The sequence below is a fragment of the Diplotaxodon limnothrissa genome, linkage group LG5, assembly GCF_057381915.1.
Source record: "Diplotaxodon limnothrissa isolate DT_005_m linkage group LG5, D_limnothrissa_male_GT1.1, whole genome shotgun sequence".
NCBI lineage: Eukaryota > Metazoa > Chordata > Actinopteri > Cichliformes > Cichlidae > Diplotaxodon > Diplotaxodon limnothrissa.
The window spans coordinates 41,784,775-41,802,221 of record NC_140600.1 but is presented as its reverse complement, the minus strand read 5'-3'; the positions used below and the strand labels follow the sequence as shown (position 1 = coordinate 41,802,221).

General features: G+C 48.0%; 2 protein-coding genes across 5 annotated transcripts in view; both read left to right on the top strand.

Annotated features, from left to right (window-relative positions):
- Positions 1–1,399, top strand: part of LOC146632923 (actin-associated protein FAM107A-like) — a 24,400-nt gene extending 23,001 nt beyond the window's left edge. For 2 of the 3 annotated variants that reach the window (XM_085353636.1, XM_085353638.1), the window contains one exon: positions 1–1,399. This exon is cut by the window's left edge and continues 734 nt beyond it. The gene's annotated coding sequence lies outside the window, so the exon portion shown is untranslated. The other variant, XM_085353637.1, reaches the window with a different exon arrangement.
- A 6,018-nt stretch (positions 1,400–7,417) lies between these two features.
- Positions 7,418–17,447, top strand: part of pik3c2b (phosphatidylinositol-4-phosphate 3-kinase, catalytic subunit type 2 beta) — a 43,480-nt gene continuing 33,450 nt past the window's right edge. For both annotated transcript variants that reach the window (XM_085353635.1, XM_085353634.1), the window contains exons 1-5: positions 7,418–7,684; positions 10,981–11,874; positions 13,506–13,606; positions 13,709–13,869; positions 14,278–14,398. In XM_085353635.1, the coding sequence (XP_085209761.1) occupies positions 11,065–11,874; positions 13,506–13,606; positions 13,709–13,869; positions 14,278–14,398 (1,193 nt within the window). In that variant the 5' untranslated portion in view covers positions 7,418–7,684; positions 10,981–11,064. The remainder of the gene's footprint in view (positions 7,685–10,980; positions 11,875–13,505; positions 13,607–13,708; positions 13,870–14,277; positions 14,399–17,447) is intronic.

Genomic DNA, 17,447 nt, shown 5'->3' with positions numbered 1-17,447 from the left:
ACTTCATTGTTAGTCCATTTGAAAAACTCGCTGCTTTTCCTGCGACGTTTCAAAGAGCAGGAAAGTAAATAAGCGGCAGACAGAAATGAGGCAGGCGCATGCGCAGCACTGGAACGTCAGCGTTTGCAGCTGTTTCAGTGTGGACGCACAACTCTGTGAAAATGACTGAAAACGCTTGTGTGGACGCGGAGCGTCTTCAGACGAAAACGCCGTTTCTATCCGGGCCAGTGTGGACGTTGCCTGAGTGTGTTGTTTGCTCTCCTGCACTGAACTTGTGCCTAAGCTCACCTGTGAGACTCTCACAGATCAGATACTGGGATCACTTTGTCCTTCCTCTCTCATCTTCACCATGCTAATCACATAGATTGATGAAACACTGACATGACTACAAACCTCAGTGAGCTTCCTTTATCTGTGGCACATTTTACAGTTTCATTAGAGATTTTTTAGAGATTTTAAGCTCTAACTCAGACTCATGTGATTCGAGCCTGCGAGCTCCTCTCGGGGAAGCCTTACTTCCTGTGCTCACGGGACTCTGACGGGATAATTTTTGTGCAATTTAGACTTTTACTGTGGAGACGGGGATTCAAATTGTACTGTTTGTATTTGTGTCTTTTATCGTGTTCAGCTTGACGCCTCTCACGTGTCTGTTGATCAATAAAGAACTAACCCTGCTGTCTGGTTTCTCCTGCAGATTTCATTTAAAGTGTGAAACTGTGCTGCTGACACCACCTCCTCTCATGCTGCTCTGCTCTACGTTCCCTATGTCATGTACAGCATCGTCTGCAAACATGAGCATCACCTGTTGCCCCCTGCTGGATGATCCACAGCTGCTAGAGGAAACCTGACCTTACACATCTGGATCACATTAAGAATAGGGTCTGCAGTCCTTTATTTCTCAGTCACTTTGCCGTCAGAGCTTCTCTGAGCTTCAGTGCTTGTTTTGTTACCTGCTTCATTAATGGAGAGCAGACAATGGAGGTCATGTTTGCCTGCAGTGCTGGTCTCCTGCACGTCTTCATTGTCCTGCGCTGGCTACCTCAGCGCAGGAATTTAGTGTCTTTTTATCAATAAGAACAGATTTATATGGATGAAATGTAATTCTTAGCTTCAAGTGAAAGAAACGGAGAAAACAAAGTGTCTAAAAATGACTTATATGAGAGACAAAAACCACCAGTAAAGAGAGAATCAATCATTTACATGTTAGTGATGGTGAATATAAAGCTGAAACCACAGAGGAGGAGCCGAGGAAACGTTTTTCCTCACATTCCTGATGATGTGCCATTTGGGTGGAGCTGAGTTCTGTTTATCCAGCAGGTGGCGCTGTGCTCCTGCTCAGCCTGTGAGTGGAAGAAGTTTGAGTTCGACTAACTCGAATGATCGTTTGTTTTTTATGTTTAAAACAAAGAATCATGTGAAGCTTTCAGTTGAATTGTATTTTATTTGTCAGTTTGGAGGCCTGACACCCCTCCGGGCACCTTTGTGAGCACTTATTCTGAAGCATTTTAAACAGGAAGTAAGGTGCAGTGTTCTCCAGTTAGAACTGTTCTTTGTACAGGTGTGTAAATCTTACTTTAGGCTGAGGCTAATTACTGGAGAAAGGAAAAGTTGTGATCATCAGAAAAGGTTAATGAGGGGCCACCAAACACCTGAGCCCAGGAGTCTGTAAGTCGGCGGTCTGGCCATGGTTCACGCCTCACTCTGCAGGGGTCACCAGTCTGATCTGATAAACAACATCTGCTTTATTTCCATTTCCTCACCTATTCTTAACTCCAGCGCAGACACATCTGGACTGTTTGGAAGTGTTTTCACTCCTGGAGCTAACAGTTTCACAAAGCACCTGGTTGCATGTGTGAGTGCAGGTAATGATGGCGAAGATTCCCATGCTCACCTTTCAGAAGAAGCTGGTTCTCGCCAGACAGACGTGCAGAGAGCGTGAGAAAGCTTCGCGCCTGTTACGAATGCTGCTCTCACAGAACCACACGCTTTAAAGATGACAGAGCTACTGTGACTTCACCTGCTGGTTTCTGAAAGATCACATCCAGATGTTTTCCATTATCTCCATCTTGGAAAAGCGAGGGATGGAGCTAACTGTTAAAAACCTTTTTTTTTTAACGGATGTATTTAATCAGGAAGTCCTGTGAGGATGACTACACTCTGATTCCAACTCGCTAAGTTTAAAACAAGGCTGTGCAGTCTCCATATTTCTGTTCCTGCTGGTTGCTGGATGCAAAACTTCTTTTCAAGCATTACTGAATTCAGATTTTACGAGCTGGCAGATGATTCCTGCTTATTTTTAAAGGAGAAAGATGAAAACCCCGAAGCAGTGAACCTTTCTCTGTAGTGTAAAGCGTGTCCTTTTCACACTGAAAGGCTGTTTTTTGCTTTGTGTACTTCACACAGGTTGAAAATACCGTCTCATATTTGGAGATTACTCCATTGAACGCTACCCCAACAGAGGTCGAATATCTTGTTAATAATTTCACCTCCTCACTACGTACGACTCTGGATACTGTAGCTCCAGTGAAAACTAAGGTCTCTAATCAGAAGTACCTGACTCCGTGGTATAATTCTCAAACACATAGCCTAAAGCAGATGACTCGTAATCTGGAGAGGAAATGGCGTGTCACAAATTTAGAGGATCATCATTTAGCCTGGAGAAATAGTTTGCTGCTTTATAAGAAAGCCCTCCACAAAGCCAGAACATCTTACTATTCATCACTGATTGAAGAAAATAAGAACAACCCCAGGTTTCTCTTCAGCTCTGTAGCCAGGCTGACAAACAGTCAGAGCTCTGTTGAGCCAACCATCCCTTTAACGTTAACTAGTAATGACTTCATGAACTTCTTCACAAATAACATTTTAACCATAAAAGAAAAAATTACCCATAATCATCTCTCTGTGGGGAAAAAAGAGCATATCTGCATGAAGCTGACAGAGGCAACGAACCAATCGCATCCATTTCAGTTGTCAAATCATCAAATTCACCTCTTCGCTTGTTTGTGCACCTGCACAGCTTCCTTCCTTATTTCATTTTAAATAAGCACGTCATAACGGCCTCAGCAGTCACTGCAACTATGTTCCATGCAGCTCTGGTTCCCTGCAAACGAGGCTGAAACCCTGACACCATCCCCCGGGTCAAAGGGCAAACTCACAGCTGAACTCTGAACGCCACCCTGCTGTAATAAAAACGACTTCCTGTGGAGTTGTTCCTGTATGAGCTCATCATTATGATCTATAGTAACTGATCAAAGTGTGTTTGAGTATAATGTCCTTTGTTGTGTTACAGGATTTAGGATTCATGTTCAGGTCAACTGGGATCAGTGATGATGGAGGAATTTTACTGCACTCACAGAATTCCTAAACAGGAAAGATGCTCCACTGGATCACAGCAGGAAAACATAACAAACTGAGATTTGATTTTTTTTATCTTATATTGGACAGATTTATTCAATGAGGTAAATTATTGTGACATCACAGGGTGATCTAACAATTAGCAGTTCACAGTAAAAACCAACAATCAGCTGAGAGAATGTTAATTAGTGGCTCAACAATCCTGAGGAGGGAGGGCGAGGGAGGGCGCTGCAGGTCCGCTAACCAAAATAATCCAGTGTGAGCTCAGGTTCAAGTGTTTGTCTCTGAAAACAGCGAGGCAGATACATGAGAGGAGGCTGAAGGAGAATCAGTCTGCTTTGGATTTAACAAATAACTCTTGTGACAGAAACCAGTGAGCACTGTGCAAAGGTCTGAGGGTCTGAGGATTAGGACTCAGGTGGAGCTCGGGATTCATCTACAGGAGAGCTGCATCATTACAAACTGAAGTCTGTGTGAACAGGTGACCTGGACGATGTGCAGAAGTACAGGAATGCCATTTACCGTCTGATCACGAGCCGTCCCACGTTACTGTGACACATGCATGTATGCGTGCTTGGCTTTCTAGTTTAATGGCAACATTGAGGGTGAGGGTTAAGGCCCCATTAATCTGACACACTAACACTTTTATTTGTCACAGATTCAGCAGAGAGAAGTCACTTCTAACACCGGGTTTAGAAAATATAGTGGCAAAGTAAAGTGCACATTTTGTAGTCCATCATCTATAAATTGTAGGTTCAATATTGTGGACATCTGGTGGACATATACTCGTCTCTCACAGCGGTGAGACAAGTATGAGGCTGTTCCAGTTCTCAGCACGCAGTTCTTCTCTTTTCTTAAGTTTTTAGCGATTCTCCTACCCACGTTTCCAATACTGGAAATGTGACTGAGGTCAAGGAACAGAGGTTAGAAGTAGGAGATAGGAGGGACTTTTGGAACACACCCTTGGAGTCTCTTTTTTCCCCACCTTTGAGTCCAGGCCAGGTGTGGTTTCTCCTCGCTCCGGGCGTGGGTGGGTTCTCTCTCTGCAGTCAGGCCTCAGCTGGAGTCACCTCTGACATTTAAGGACCAGCTCAAGCATCCAATCCTTGCCAGATTTCAGGGTTAGGGTCAGTCGGCTTCTTTATCGTTTCCTCGACTTCTCTGCACCAACTCTGTTCTCTCCCTGTTTCTGCTTTAACCAGCCTGGCTCATCAAGCCACTACTTATCTTCCTTCTCACTGTTGCCAAAGTGCTTGCTCAAAAGGGGTCATATGATTGTTGGGGCTTTCTTTGTTTGACTGCACTTCTCCAGTCCGAAAGACATTCTAAAGTGTCCTTGCTGTAGATTCTAGTGGTGTGGATCAGCGAATTGATGTCTCGTTCACTCTTGGCATACAAGTTGATGTCATCCATGTAGAGGTGGCGACTGACGATTGCTTCGTTCCGTAGTCGGATTCATGGGCAGTTGTGTCGATGATCTCACTGAGGGGGTTCAACCTGGAACAGCAGTGGGAACAGAGCATCTCCTTGGTAGGGCCCACACTTGATGATGACTTTTGCTGTGTGTTTGAAGTATCCAGTATTGTACGCCACATCCCCACTGGGTTCCTGATGAAGGCTCTTAGGGTCCTGATGATCTTGTATAGTTCTAGGCATTCCAGGATCCAGGTGTGGGGCACTGAGTCGTAGGCCTTCTTGTAATCAATCCAAGCAGTGCACAGTCTTGCAGTCTTGGGGAACTGCTCTTTCTTCCAGTAGCTGGTGTTTTGCCTCTCGGGTGCTCCTGTTGATTCCTTTCTGTGTCCCACTCATGTAGGCAATATCCCTGTTCATCCTAGTCACTATGATGCTTGACTGGAGCTTCCATGTGGTAGTGATGCAGGTTATTGGCCAGTAATTGGATAGGGCCGGTTCCTTCTGGCGATCCTTGAGGATCAGGACTGTCGGCCTCTCCTGTCTTGTCACACTCATTGACTGCTACGGGTTTCTCAATGACTGTTTGCGGTTTCTGACTCAGTCACAGCGCCTCATTTGAGTCTGCTTTTGAGTCCAGCCTTAATCTACAGCCCACAAAACAGTGAGAACAACTGTTGACCCGTCCACAAATCATGCTCTGCACAGACTCAGCCGACCTGTTCTTTATAAAAAGGTCTAAATTCTAAATGATGTTTCATTTGTGGTGGATGTCGGAGTCTGAGGGTGTTTTCACACATATAGTTGTTTATTCTGGTCCAGATCAGTTAATGAGGTAGTAAACTCACGAGTCGCCAAGCTGGTGGTGCGTACAGACGTGTACGCGGTGTCACAGCGCTCCCGACTACTGTGCACGTTTTTGTGTTTTTTATGCTTTTTATTGTGACTTGCTGCAATCACTGATCACTTTCACTCGTCAGGAATCGATAGATATCATCCATAGCCTGAACCTGGACTTTACTTTAGATTAGACACACAGTATTCAGAGATTGTGAGACCAGCAGGTGCTCCATGGGCTATTGTCTGGAACAGCAAGCAACACAGACGGCACTCCTCTCCCTGCACCTGAGCCAGGTCCGCAACAAAACTCTGGTAAGGGAGGGGGGCCATAATGCATACAGAATTATAAAAAGTCACTGCTCACCAGACTTGGAGGCCATGTCCATTCAGTGCGGGCCCTTTTATCTACCTGCGAGCTAACAGTAGCCATAGTTATCATTGTTTACATCCAGAGGGCGTTCATGTTGTTGCTGGGGACTTTAATAAGGCATGTTTGAAATCTGTACTCCCCCAAAACCAACATGGTAAGGACACTTACCATGTTGGTTAGTTTTTCCCAGTGGTTTGGTTAGTTTTCACACAGAGAAACATTGAAGTGAACTCCAAGCGAACCAAAATGCATCACCACAAACAACGTGAGAATGTTCAGTCTGCCCACTGGTCACATGTGTCTGGGACAGGAGCAGTAAAACTAAACACAGGAGGAATGTGGTGTGTGAGAAAACTGAAAATTTAAGTTAACCAGCTAGCTGCCAGCCTGTACAGACCTGTGCACATTCATAGTAGCTTCCCACATTGAGAATACAATGCAGACATGGCTACAGTAGCTGGGCTGTTGGTTCAGATCGAGGTCTGATCCTGTTCACACCATTAACAAACCTCTCTGGAGTTGGTTTGGAACCATATCGAGAACACCTTCTCCAAAAGGGTCTCTGTTGTTTTGGTCCAAGTATGCTTACTGTATTCACACCTGCACCAACGAACCACACCGAAAAGAAAACCAACCAGAGTTGGGTTTAAACAGACTAAACACCCACCCTAGGCCTTTATACACTCAGTATGTAACGAATAAACGACTTGAAATTCAGATGTTTTTGGTTCCGCACACGTCGTGTAGGGTATTAACTCACTTGAAAATACCGAAAAATGATTCCTGAAAAATCATGCTGTGAAAAAAATGGAGTGGACAGAAAGTGGCATTGAGCTGGTTCTGATGTTTCTAGGTGAAGACTGGATTCTCAGGAAAAGGCAGCAGGAGGAGAATTTCCTGGTTTGATCCCGGAGTCGAAGCTTTCAGACGTACTTCCGGATGTCAAAGAAATCATTTCACAGAGCCGACTGACCCTGGGAGGCACCTAGCTTTGAGTCTGAGGGAAAACAGGATTATTTTACTTTTTCACATCACTGTGTATTTAGTACTGATGCTACGATGATGCTTGTTACCAAACGCAGTGCTATGATTGGTCAGATCTGTTTATTCAAGTCTTGAAAAATCAGAAAAAGCCAACAAAAAAAATGTTGGGGGTTTAAAGTCTTACACAGCTTTTATTTTGAAGGTTTTTGGAAAGCTGAATGCACTCGGCTCATCTTCTGTAGTTTAAATGTGGCAGTAAATAAAATGTTCAGACATTTTTCACAGCATGTGAACAAGGGATTTTTGTTCATTAAAATATTACGTGTCATAGCTCAGTGGGCTACATACTGAACTCAGGCTGAGGGGCCTGGACCCCCGGGAGTCGTCCGCTGCAGTTATTGAATGATGTGACGTCATCTCCGCTTTATTTTGGAAAGGTTTGGAAAGAGTGGTGCTCTCTGCGGCTTGACTGCGCAGGTCCGCAGCTGGCGGCAGAGACAGACGCAGAGTTCGTCGTTCCCGGCTGGAGCACCGCCGGAGCCGCCTGCTTTGTTCGCCACAGGCTGAGCGCGCGGAGCCGGTGCTTCCAGTGCTTAGAGGAAACCTCCGTAGTTGCGAGCGCAGAGCGTTAATCTGCCGGGAGACCCGGCGGAGGGACCGGTGTGATTTGTGGGACGGTACACGGTGTAAAATGGCTCCCGGGCACCGCGAGCACCGACTCAGGTAAGAGTCCGCACCTGCCGCCGCACTGCTAACGGCTCTGACGCACTTGTGTCCGGAGGGCGGGGGGTGGCTGTGGCCGCGGCCGGTCCCTTTGCTTCACCGGACGTCTTTCTTCGGAGAGGAGCTTCAACCAAACTCTGTTGGAAAACCTCCATAAATAAGCCGATTCTCGTCCTTGTGGACCTGGGCTGCTTTTGGGCCCTGACCCGGGATCTGTGTTCGGGTTTGGGTCATTCGGCCTGTGTTTGGTCCGCGTGGGTGGTCGCTGTAGTCGGAGGTTGGTGTTTACCACTAAGAATCAGAGCGGGTGCTCGCCACCGCCCTCCGCGGCGCGATGTGGGTGGAAACCCCCCCCCCAAAGCCCCCATCAGATAAGATAAGATAGAACTTTATTAATCCCTCGGGTGGGTTCCTCTGGGAAATTCGACTTCCAAAAAAAAGCACAGCAACGACCGATCAGCAGAGGCCCGGCGTGTTTACAGGGGCCCGCAGGCTGCAGGTGACCGGATGTTACTGACGGCGCCGCAGTACTGCGCGGGTCCGAGCCCCTCGCTGGGAAAGATGTTAAAACGCGTGTATTTTGAATGGAGTTTGGTAGGACTCGCTGTAACTGTGCATCTGCTGCTCAGATGTTTGGACTCATTACAGTCAGCTCCGCTGTCATCACACCTGCCACCTGTTTTCCGCTGAGTCTGCGCAGTTTGTCCGCTAGCAAACTAACAGGTTCAGGGTCCGCTATGACGTCACCCACACCTCTCTTACAGTTATGATTAACTTGAACTAAAGTGTGTATTTTCACAGTTGATGGGCTCGTGTTTCTGTGCAGCAAACGCTTTCACAGTTGCAAACAAAAATATGTGGCTATGACGTCATTACCGGGGCAGGCCTGTAACTGGTGAAACCTGTTCTGTTTACAGCAAACATCGATAAAGAAACCGGATAAGACGTATAAATATAAGTAGTCTTGATCCACCTGATTGAGCATTGATTAATGATTCATGGTTTCGTCACACTTGTTGCTTAGAGCCTTGAACCTGTGAGGTCAACACTGTCATCTGCTCTTTTTTTTTTTTTTTTAATTCCTCTTAAATGGCCTGTATTTGTATAGCACTTTCACTCGTCCCTAAGGACCCCAAAGTGCTTTACTGCGCCCATCCACACACAGGTGATGGCAGCTACATTGTAGCCACAGCCACCCTGGGGCGCACTGACAGAGGCGAGGCTGCCGGACTCTGACCACCACCAGTAGGCAACGGGTGAAGTGTCTTGCCCAAGGACACAACGACCGAGACTGTCAGAGCCGGGGCTCGAACCGGCAACCTTCCGATTACAAGACGACCTCCCAACTCTTGAGCCACGATCGCCCCACAATCTTATTTTTATTCTGTAACAAAACTTTAATACAGCTTTTAGAATGAGGAGATTATGTATGGAGAGCAAACCGTATCAGGCTGTGCTCAGTCATCCAGGTGAGGAAGCCCTAAAAAGTTGATTCTGTTCATCCGGACGTTTTCAGTGAAGCGTTTCATCATCATCAGGTGACTTCTTCAGTCAGCGACAAGTGTGAAAACCTGCGCTCAGAGCCCCTCGCCGACGAGGTGACCGCCTTGGTGAGGAGGAGCAGCGGCCTCCTTGCCCCATCTCTGGGAGAGCCCACCCACCCTTCAGCAAAGGTCATATCCACCGTCTCGCTTCTTCACCTTCAGAGTAACCAGCAATAAATTCAGCCTTAGATTAATCGCGTGTTATCACACATTTCTGTAGCAACGTCAGGGCTGTGACTCCGCCTGGTGACAGGTGGCTGCATAACATGTAGGGCACACTTAGGTTAAAGCGTGCGTGTGGTCCGGACGAGTCGCACGCGTCTGCAGTCACAGTTCACGATTTAACGTGCTGACGACACTCGCACAGGCCGTGATGAAGACGAGCTGTGACGACAGATGAGATGAAGACGACGTCAGTTTATAACGCTGACTCTGAACTAACGAGCAGGTGAAACATGTCAGCGACTGTGTTCGTTTATTCTTTTTAGTCTAACCGAGAAAAAGGAAAAAACAGGAACTGCGTTCAGTTTCATCTTCAGCTGATCGGCACACGTCTGAACTTTATTACCTGTGACGAATCAGCAGCTTTTATCTCACCTGCTGGCGCCCACAGAAGGTACAAAAGTCCACCTGAGCACGCACACAGACGCACCTTTACCTGGAGCCGGTCTCATAGCGCAGGCTACAGATTTCAGCCGCTCCTCACTGACGAGCTGACGTCACAGATCAGATTGTTTAATCCCAGATAACCCGGATGTTTTTGTCCCACAGAAGACGAAACGAATCAGATCTGCAGCCAGGCTCTGATTCAGTTGCTGATGTCATGCGGCATCAGCGACGCACGCCATGTGACGCGTCTGCCGGTCTTGAACGTCTCGATTTCTGCAGCCGGGTCGGAGACACCCGTGTGCAATTGTCTTGGTTTTTCTCATTTTAATTATGCTCCAGGTACGCAAACACTGCGGCTCTTTGTCAGCTCGTGCGTTGATTTCAGGGGGAGGAGCCTGGAAGTCAGAAACAGTCAGCAGCAGGCGCACTGAGCATCCTGGACGAGTTCAGGTGTGTGCAGCCAATCAGCTCGTCAGCGATGATGAGCGTCTCCCATCAGCCAGCCTCAGAGCCGCGTGGCTACAGACACACTTTAAATCTGAGTGATTGTCAGTTAGCAGAGGGGGCGGGGCTGAGGTGGCGATGAAAGCTGCTTTCATTAATCGTTATCAAGACTGAACAATTATCAAAAATACATTTATATTTAACTTATTGATCGATTATCAAAAATGAGAATTTAATCAGTCATTTCTCTGATTAATGTCAGTTATTGATCATCCTGCTGACCCCCACACACACAAAAGCTCACTGATGAATATTGATTATTATTGATTACCTGTCAGTTCTGCTGGAGCTGGTCCAGTTTTTAAATCATTGACTTTCAGTCAGTTTGATAAAATGATGATGCGCAGGGACTTCCTGCTGTAGCGCGATATTTATCTGGCCTCAGCCAAAAGGCTGATTGGGGACTTTCACCGCCGAGCGGGCGGTGGCGCAGACACCCGACTTTGTCATCACGAAGTAAGGTTTTCAAATGAATTCCGTAGCTGCAGCTGTTCTTGTTATGTTTATGAGCGTAAACCAGATTAATGCTGCGAAAGACGACACATTTTCACCTTAACTTCCTGTTATTCCTTCAGAATAAAGCTCCAGGGTGAAGCGTTGTAGCTTTGGCTGACCACCTCTTTGTCTCTCTATCCTCAGCTGATCAGCAGCTCCATGTGACGTCACTGCTTCTTCCAGCAGCGCTTCAACCGAGCTCTTCCTCCTCCTCTGCTACGAGGTGGCATGTCGGCGGCTCAGACCCAGAAGGAGAGCAGCGAGGCGGGCTGGGGCTGCCTGGAGGCTCTGGGTCTCAGTCAGAAGGAGATCGTCCTGGCTGAGGCCCTGCAGATGGAGTACGATGCCCTGTCCAAACTCAGACAGGACAAGAGCGGAACGGGACCCAGCCAGACCGGCTCCAAGACCCCCAATCCCTCCATCGAGCGCCACCAGTCCACACCTTCCCCGCCGGGAGGAAACCTGCTGATGGGCCTTTCCGGGTCCGAATCCTCCCTGAACCAAGCGGGAGGGTCCCAGTCTCCACAGTCCGCCCCAGCCAGGGCCCTCCCCCCTCAGGGCGGCTACGTCAAGGAGTCCCCATACATCCTGGACAGTTCTGAAGTCTGCAAGTTCAGGGACGCTTCTGTGCCCAGCCTTGGGGACTCTCCCGGATCCAGTTCAGGGTTTCTGCCAAAGGGTTTTCCCGCTCTTCCAGATGACACACCCCCCGCCATCCCACCAAGAAACCCCATCCCGCCACTGGCAGTGTCCGAGAACCCCTTCCTGCCCCCCCGACCCTCCACCGTGCCGCGGGACGTGAACCTGTTCATGCCCAACGTGGATCGGCCCAAAGTGACCTCCGGAGACCTGAACTATGACACCATCAACGACTCGCTGTCCCGACTAAATGACAGCTGGCAAGGTCGGAGGGCCAACGGCGACCAATCAGGCAAGCCCGTGGCCCGCAGCAAGACGCTCCCCCCTCAGGTGCCTCCCAGGACGTACGTAGCTGTTCCCAAGAGCAACAAGAACCAGCGTCCGGTCTCTGCAGACCCGGTAAGCCCCTCTGAGGTCGTGCGTCAGCTGTTTGTGTTGAGCTGTACTCTGATTGGCCACTTAAACAATTTCTTTCTGATTGCATTTCTAACACTGTTGAATACTGCAGTGTGTGATTATAAGCAGCATCTCTGTCTCTGAAGAGCTGCTTCTTCTGTAACGAGGGTCCCGCTGCACCCTTGGTGTCACTATGTTTCCACATGAATCAAACTCGAGCTGAACTGAAGCACACAGCCAGTTCAGCTGAGATGAATCCCAATACGTATCTCGAGTTCATCAGAACCGATCAGTTTAATTAACTCGCAGAAAAGTCAACAAAGCCACCAGCAGCTAATAAGTCAGGGGTGGATTCTGATGGGCTTCACCTGGACCTTTGTCACTTGGTTCTTAACACTCTCTGAAGGCCAGGTTAGATTGTGGCTGAGTGTGTCTCTCCTGATGTCAGCAGACCCCACCTGGATCATGTTTGGTCCAGGTGGGGTCCTTAAATTGTTCTGCTTTTGTTGTTGATCTGGTTTTGAAGATGATCTGGTCCTCAGCAGATCGTAGAGTTATTCAGATACAACCTGAGATGATGTGAAACACAGGACATCATTATTTATGCGCAGCTCTCTGAGCTCTGCAGCAGCTCGTTCTGTTGGAGATTTGCTGCCGTGCTCGCCGACCTGTCGACGGCCCGGTTTGGTCCAAGCTTCAGCTGTGATGACCTCAGATTTGAATGCAGAGGAGTCACCGGTGCACTCGGGTCTTCCTTCTCTCTGCTGTTTGTTCTGGTGCTTTGTGGGCAGTTTGGGGTGAGTTTGATTGGTTCGCACTCAGGAAGACGTGGCGCCGTGCAGACACACCTGATCTGCAAAACCTCGTAGAGCTGCTTGCACTGCTGATCAGTAGATCAATATACGTGATTGTCGGCACCCAGCTGCTGCTCTGAGCTCTGTTAGGTTAGAGCTGCAGACAGACGGCGGCTAAAATGTTGGCGCTGACGGTAGCCAACATGAATCTGAGTGCGACAGCAGAAAACAGGAAGTGTTTGTCTTTGAGGGGCGTTAATCGCCTCCTTCGTGTTTCTGAGAGCAGGAAGCTGAATTTACATCATTGTCGATGTGTTTGTGTTCAGACACGCTGCAGCTGTGCAGCGGCTTCATTTAGAAAAAACACCCCCGCGCTCAGAGTTGTGTCACTTCCTGTCAGAAGTCCTGACAGGAAGTCCAGGTTTTCAGATGGTTTCTGGAGAAGTGCTGCGGTTTGATTCCCAGCCCTTCGCATGGAACCCAGTCAGACCAGTTCCACCAGCTGTAACTTGAAACCAGATTGGCAGGCGGCGTCCTGACACGCTTCCTTCGCCGCGCTTGGACGTGCTCAGACTGACGCTTCAGTTTCAGCATTTTTATTTCCCTCAAAACACGAACTCATCACCACATTCTTCCTCCTCCTCCTCTTCCTCCTTCTTCTTTTTCTGCAGCCTCAATTTCATTTCCTGCCTCAGACGTTTTTTCAATGTTTAAATGAAACGTAAAACAATCCCCGCCACGCTTTAATGTCGACCACACACACACACACACACACACACACACACACTCTGAACTGTGTGTGTGAGAGTCTCTGATTGGCTGTCTTTGCGTGTCCTGCAGGTGTCGCTGGGCGCTAGGATGAACGGTTTCGGGTACGAGCTCTTCCAGGTGTCGGAGGAGCGTGACGAGGAGGTGGCAGCGTTCTGCCACACGCTGGATGTGTGAGTAGCCTGTTGCCGTGACGATCACATTCAGTCACAATCCTCTGTCTCTCCCTTGCAGGCGTCTCCACCTGCTGCCCTCTCACCTGTCTTTGCCCTCAGGCTGCGCTCGGCGTACCCGTGCTGTGACCGCTCAAAGAACGCCGGCTTTGTGTGGTCGCCCTCCGTCGGCCACGAAGAGCTCCATCAGGGCCTGGGGGTCAGTGTGAAGGTGACGGTCATCAGTGAGCACTTCAGAGAGCCGCTCACCTTTACCTGTGACAGTAAGACGTCTGGTTTTTCCGTGAGGATAGAAATGTCTGACTGAAAACGTTAGCTTCGTATGAATATGCAATACCCAAACGCGACCGGCGCGCTGGCTGCCATCTTGCTTTTTAAAATTCATCTGGGACACGCCATTATTTCCCCAGAGGGTCAGTCAGGTCAGCTCAGGGGTTAAAGGTCAGGAGAGCAAACAGAACAGCACTGACCCTTCAAAAGTCTGCCAGTGCAGTTTAAAGGAATTCAGTCAGTTTGTCCTCTTAAAGTCAGTTTTATGTCCAAGAAACGCTAAATTATGCTGTGATGTTATTTTACCCTGAAAGGACCTGCTGATGGCATCCAGCTGTGCGTGCGTGTGTAGAGTTATACTTCACCTGTTTATAATACTGCAGCGTGTGTGTGTGTCCGAGGTTCGTCCACCGTGGACCTGCTCATCTACCAGACTCTGTGCTATGCTCAGGACGACCTCGACCATGTGAACGTGGACGACTACCTGCTGAAGGTCTGCGGACATGACGAGTTCCTCCACAAGTAAGAACCTCAGAACCTCGGGGTCTCCGAGCCGTGCCTGAACTCAGCATCTCTGTAGGGGAGCGTCCTCTTCCAGCTGATCTGTGGTCTGTGGTTCAGACATAATAACAGAGAGCAGAGCTGTGGTTGCTGTTACACCAGCAGCAGTAATGACCGCACGCACGCACGCACGCACAGTGCTCCAGCTCTGGGTTCACACACCAACGACGTCCTTGCTGTTTTAGGCGGTGTGTCTGTTTGCCTGTACAAATCCCCACAGCAGGTGTGTGTGTGTGTGTGTGTGTGTGTGTGTGAGTGAGAGATATCCTGGCGGAGCCTGGCTGGACTTCCTGTGGTGGAACAATGAGTGTTTATCACTTGTGAACAGCTGTCGGTCCGCCTGGCGCTCTGCTGGCTGTCGGTGTCTTTACGGCGTCACGTGTCCTGAAGTCTTTGAGACAGCCCGTTCGTCATGTTTCAGTACACTCAACATGCTTCACACAGACGTGTGTTGGTTTATAAGGACTAAGGCTGCAGTGCTGTAACTGACCTCAGGTCAGCAGACTGAGATATGATTGTGGGACAGTTTAAGATGTGCAGCTGATTACCTGAGAGGTGTGCTGGGTTCTTAACAGTGAGAGCTTTGTAATCTGAGCCAATGAAGTGCGTTCAGTACTGGCGTGACGTGCTCATATGTGCATGAAGCTCTGCTGCTGCTGATCTGGAGTGTGCTGTACGGACAGTTCCACATAGAGCAGGGCGATATGGCCAAAAATATTTATCACGATATACACTTGAAGATTTGCGATAACGATATAACTGACGATATAATTGACACGAGACAAAATACTTTACAACTCCTCAACTTTATTAGTGCAAAACAACATCAATGTATTTCCACTTCAACAAGCAGCTGTTTTTTATCTGCATTAAAGTTATATAAACATTTAACAGTGCAAATGCAAATTCCTCGCTGACAGTTTAACCAAAAGGCATTTCAGTGGAAACTGGCCGACACATCCTCAGCATAACCATGTATAATATCCACAGAACTTAAAGAGGTTATACACACACAGCACGGTAACATTATGCTGAAGCACAGTACGTATCACTCCGCGAGGCTCCGCCTACGGTAGCCGTAACGCTCCGACAATCCATCAAGCGGTGCGGCTTCGTAGCTTAGCAAAGTCGTACTGAAACATCTGACAGATTTTCGAGCGCCGTGCACATAAAATCGTTTCGAGGTCAGTAAACACAACCAGAGTTCATACATAAGGCACACGGGGTTATAAGGGGCTCTGTCGACTTTCAGAAAAATCAAAGGATTGATTTTAAGTGCGCCGTATTTTCCAAACAACACGGTAATAACGGCGGCCCGCTAGCATGCGCTACCAAAAATAGTGCTTTGTTGTGTATCTGACGGACGAAAGCTAAACCAGTTCCACACCAGTGAAGCTGCAGCATTTTTACAAACCAGTTCTGGTTCATCCGTTTCATTCAACGATCCACTCTCGCTCTTCTCGTTCTGCGTCACCGCCATGATTTGTCCACCATGTGCGTATGAAAACAAAGGCACTGCGCATGTGCGTTTTACCCATATTCTATCGCGATATTTCATTTTCTTATCGTTGCCCAACATTACACTGTGAACGGTATGATATGGCCCAGTTTCAGATATGAATACGTTTGTCGATGTGATTTTTCAGACCTGAGATCAGAGATATGTTCGAGCAAATATTTCTGTCTCGTCTGTTCAGTTTGGGACATGCACCATTAACACCCGTCGAGCAGCAGTGAGTACAGCTGTGTGTCGTCTGCATAGAATGGTATATCATGGAGCATGCACAGGTGACCCAGCGATGGCCCGAGGGCTGAAACTTCGACCCTCTGGGGCGTTTTCACACCTTCTTCCTGTGGTTTGGTTTATTGTCACACAGAGAAAAATCCAAGTGAACTTCAAGCAAACCACATCAGTGTTCAGTCCGCTCATTGGCCAGGTGTGTCTGGGGACGGGACCAGCACAAGTAAACACAGGAACAAGGTGTGTGGGAGAAACCTGAGTAGTTGGGTTGTTTCCCGACTTGCTGCTAGCCTGTAATCAAATCAAATCACTTTTATTGTCACATCACATGTGCAGGCACACTGGCACAGCACATGCGAGTGAAATTCTTGTGTGCGAGCCCCACAAGCAACAGAGATGTGCAAACACAACAACACAAACGAGCAAAATACAAGAATGGCCAACCTGAAACTAATAAATATATGTACAATATATAATAGTGTATGCATTTCTGGATGTGTATACTAAATATTTTCCTACGTGTGTGTGTGTGTGTGTGTGTGTGTGTGTGTGTGTGTGTGTGTGTGTGTGTGTGTGTATACACACATTTTTACAAATTAAATAGTAAAAAAAAATAATAATAAAATATATAAAATATACAGAGTTGAATATGTGCAAAACAAGTGGCATTTATATACAGTGTGGAGTGCATAATGTTGAAGTTCCAGTAGTGAAGCTGAGGTGTCTATGACGTGTTCAGCAGTCTGATGGCCTGATGGAAAAAGCTGTCTCTCAGTCTGCTGGTACGGGACCGGATGCTGCAGAACCTCCTTCCTGATGGAAGCAGTCTGAACAGTTTATGGCTGGGGTGACTGGAGTCCTTGATGATCCTCCCCGCTTTCCTCAGGCACCGCTTCCTGTAGATGTCTTGGAGGGAGGGAAGCTCACCTCCAATTATCCAATTATTGTACAGACCTGTGCAGGGTGAGAATACAAAAACACGTGGCTACGGGACCTCTTTTAGCTCCAGCTTGTGACGTGTTCCTGGTAGTTGGTTCAGGTCGGGTCACGTTCGCACCATGAGTGAACCGCTCGTTTTGCTCTGCAGCCGAGTGTGGTTACTGTGTTCATGCCTGCACCGCACCGAGGGGGATCGAACCAGAGCTTGATTTAAACAGACTAAACGCTGCAGGTGTTAAACTCCCTCAGATACAATGAGAGCCAGTCACCTCACCTGTTAAACCGGCTGGGTCTAAAGTCTGCGAAGCTTCAGAAATCCACTTAGTGAGT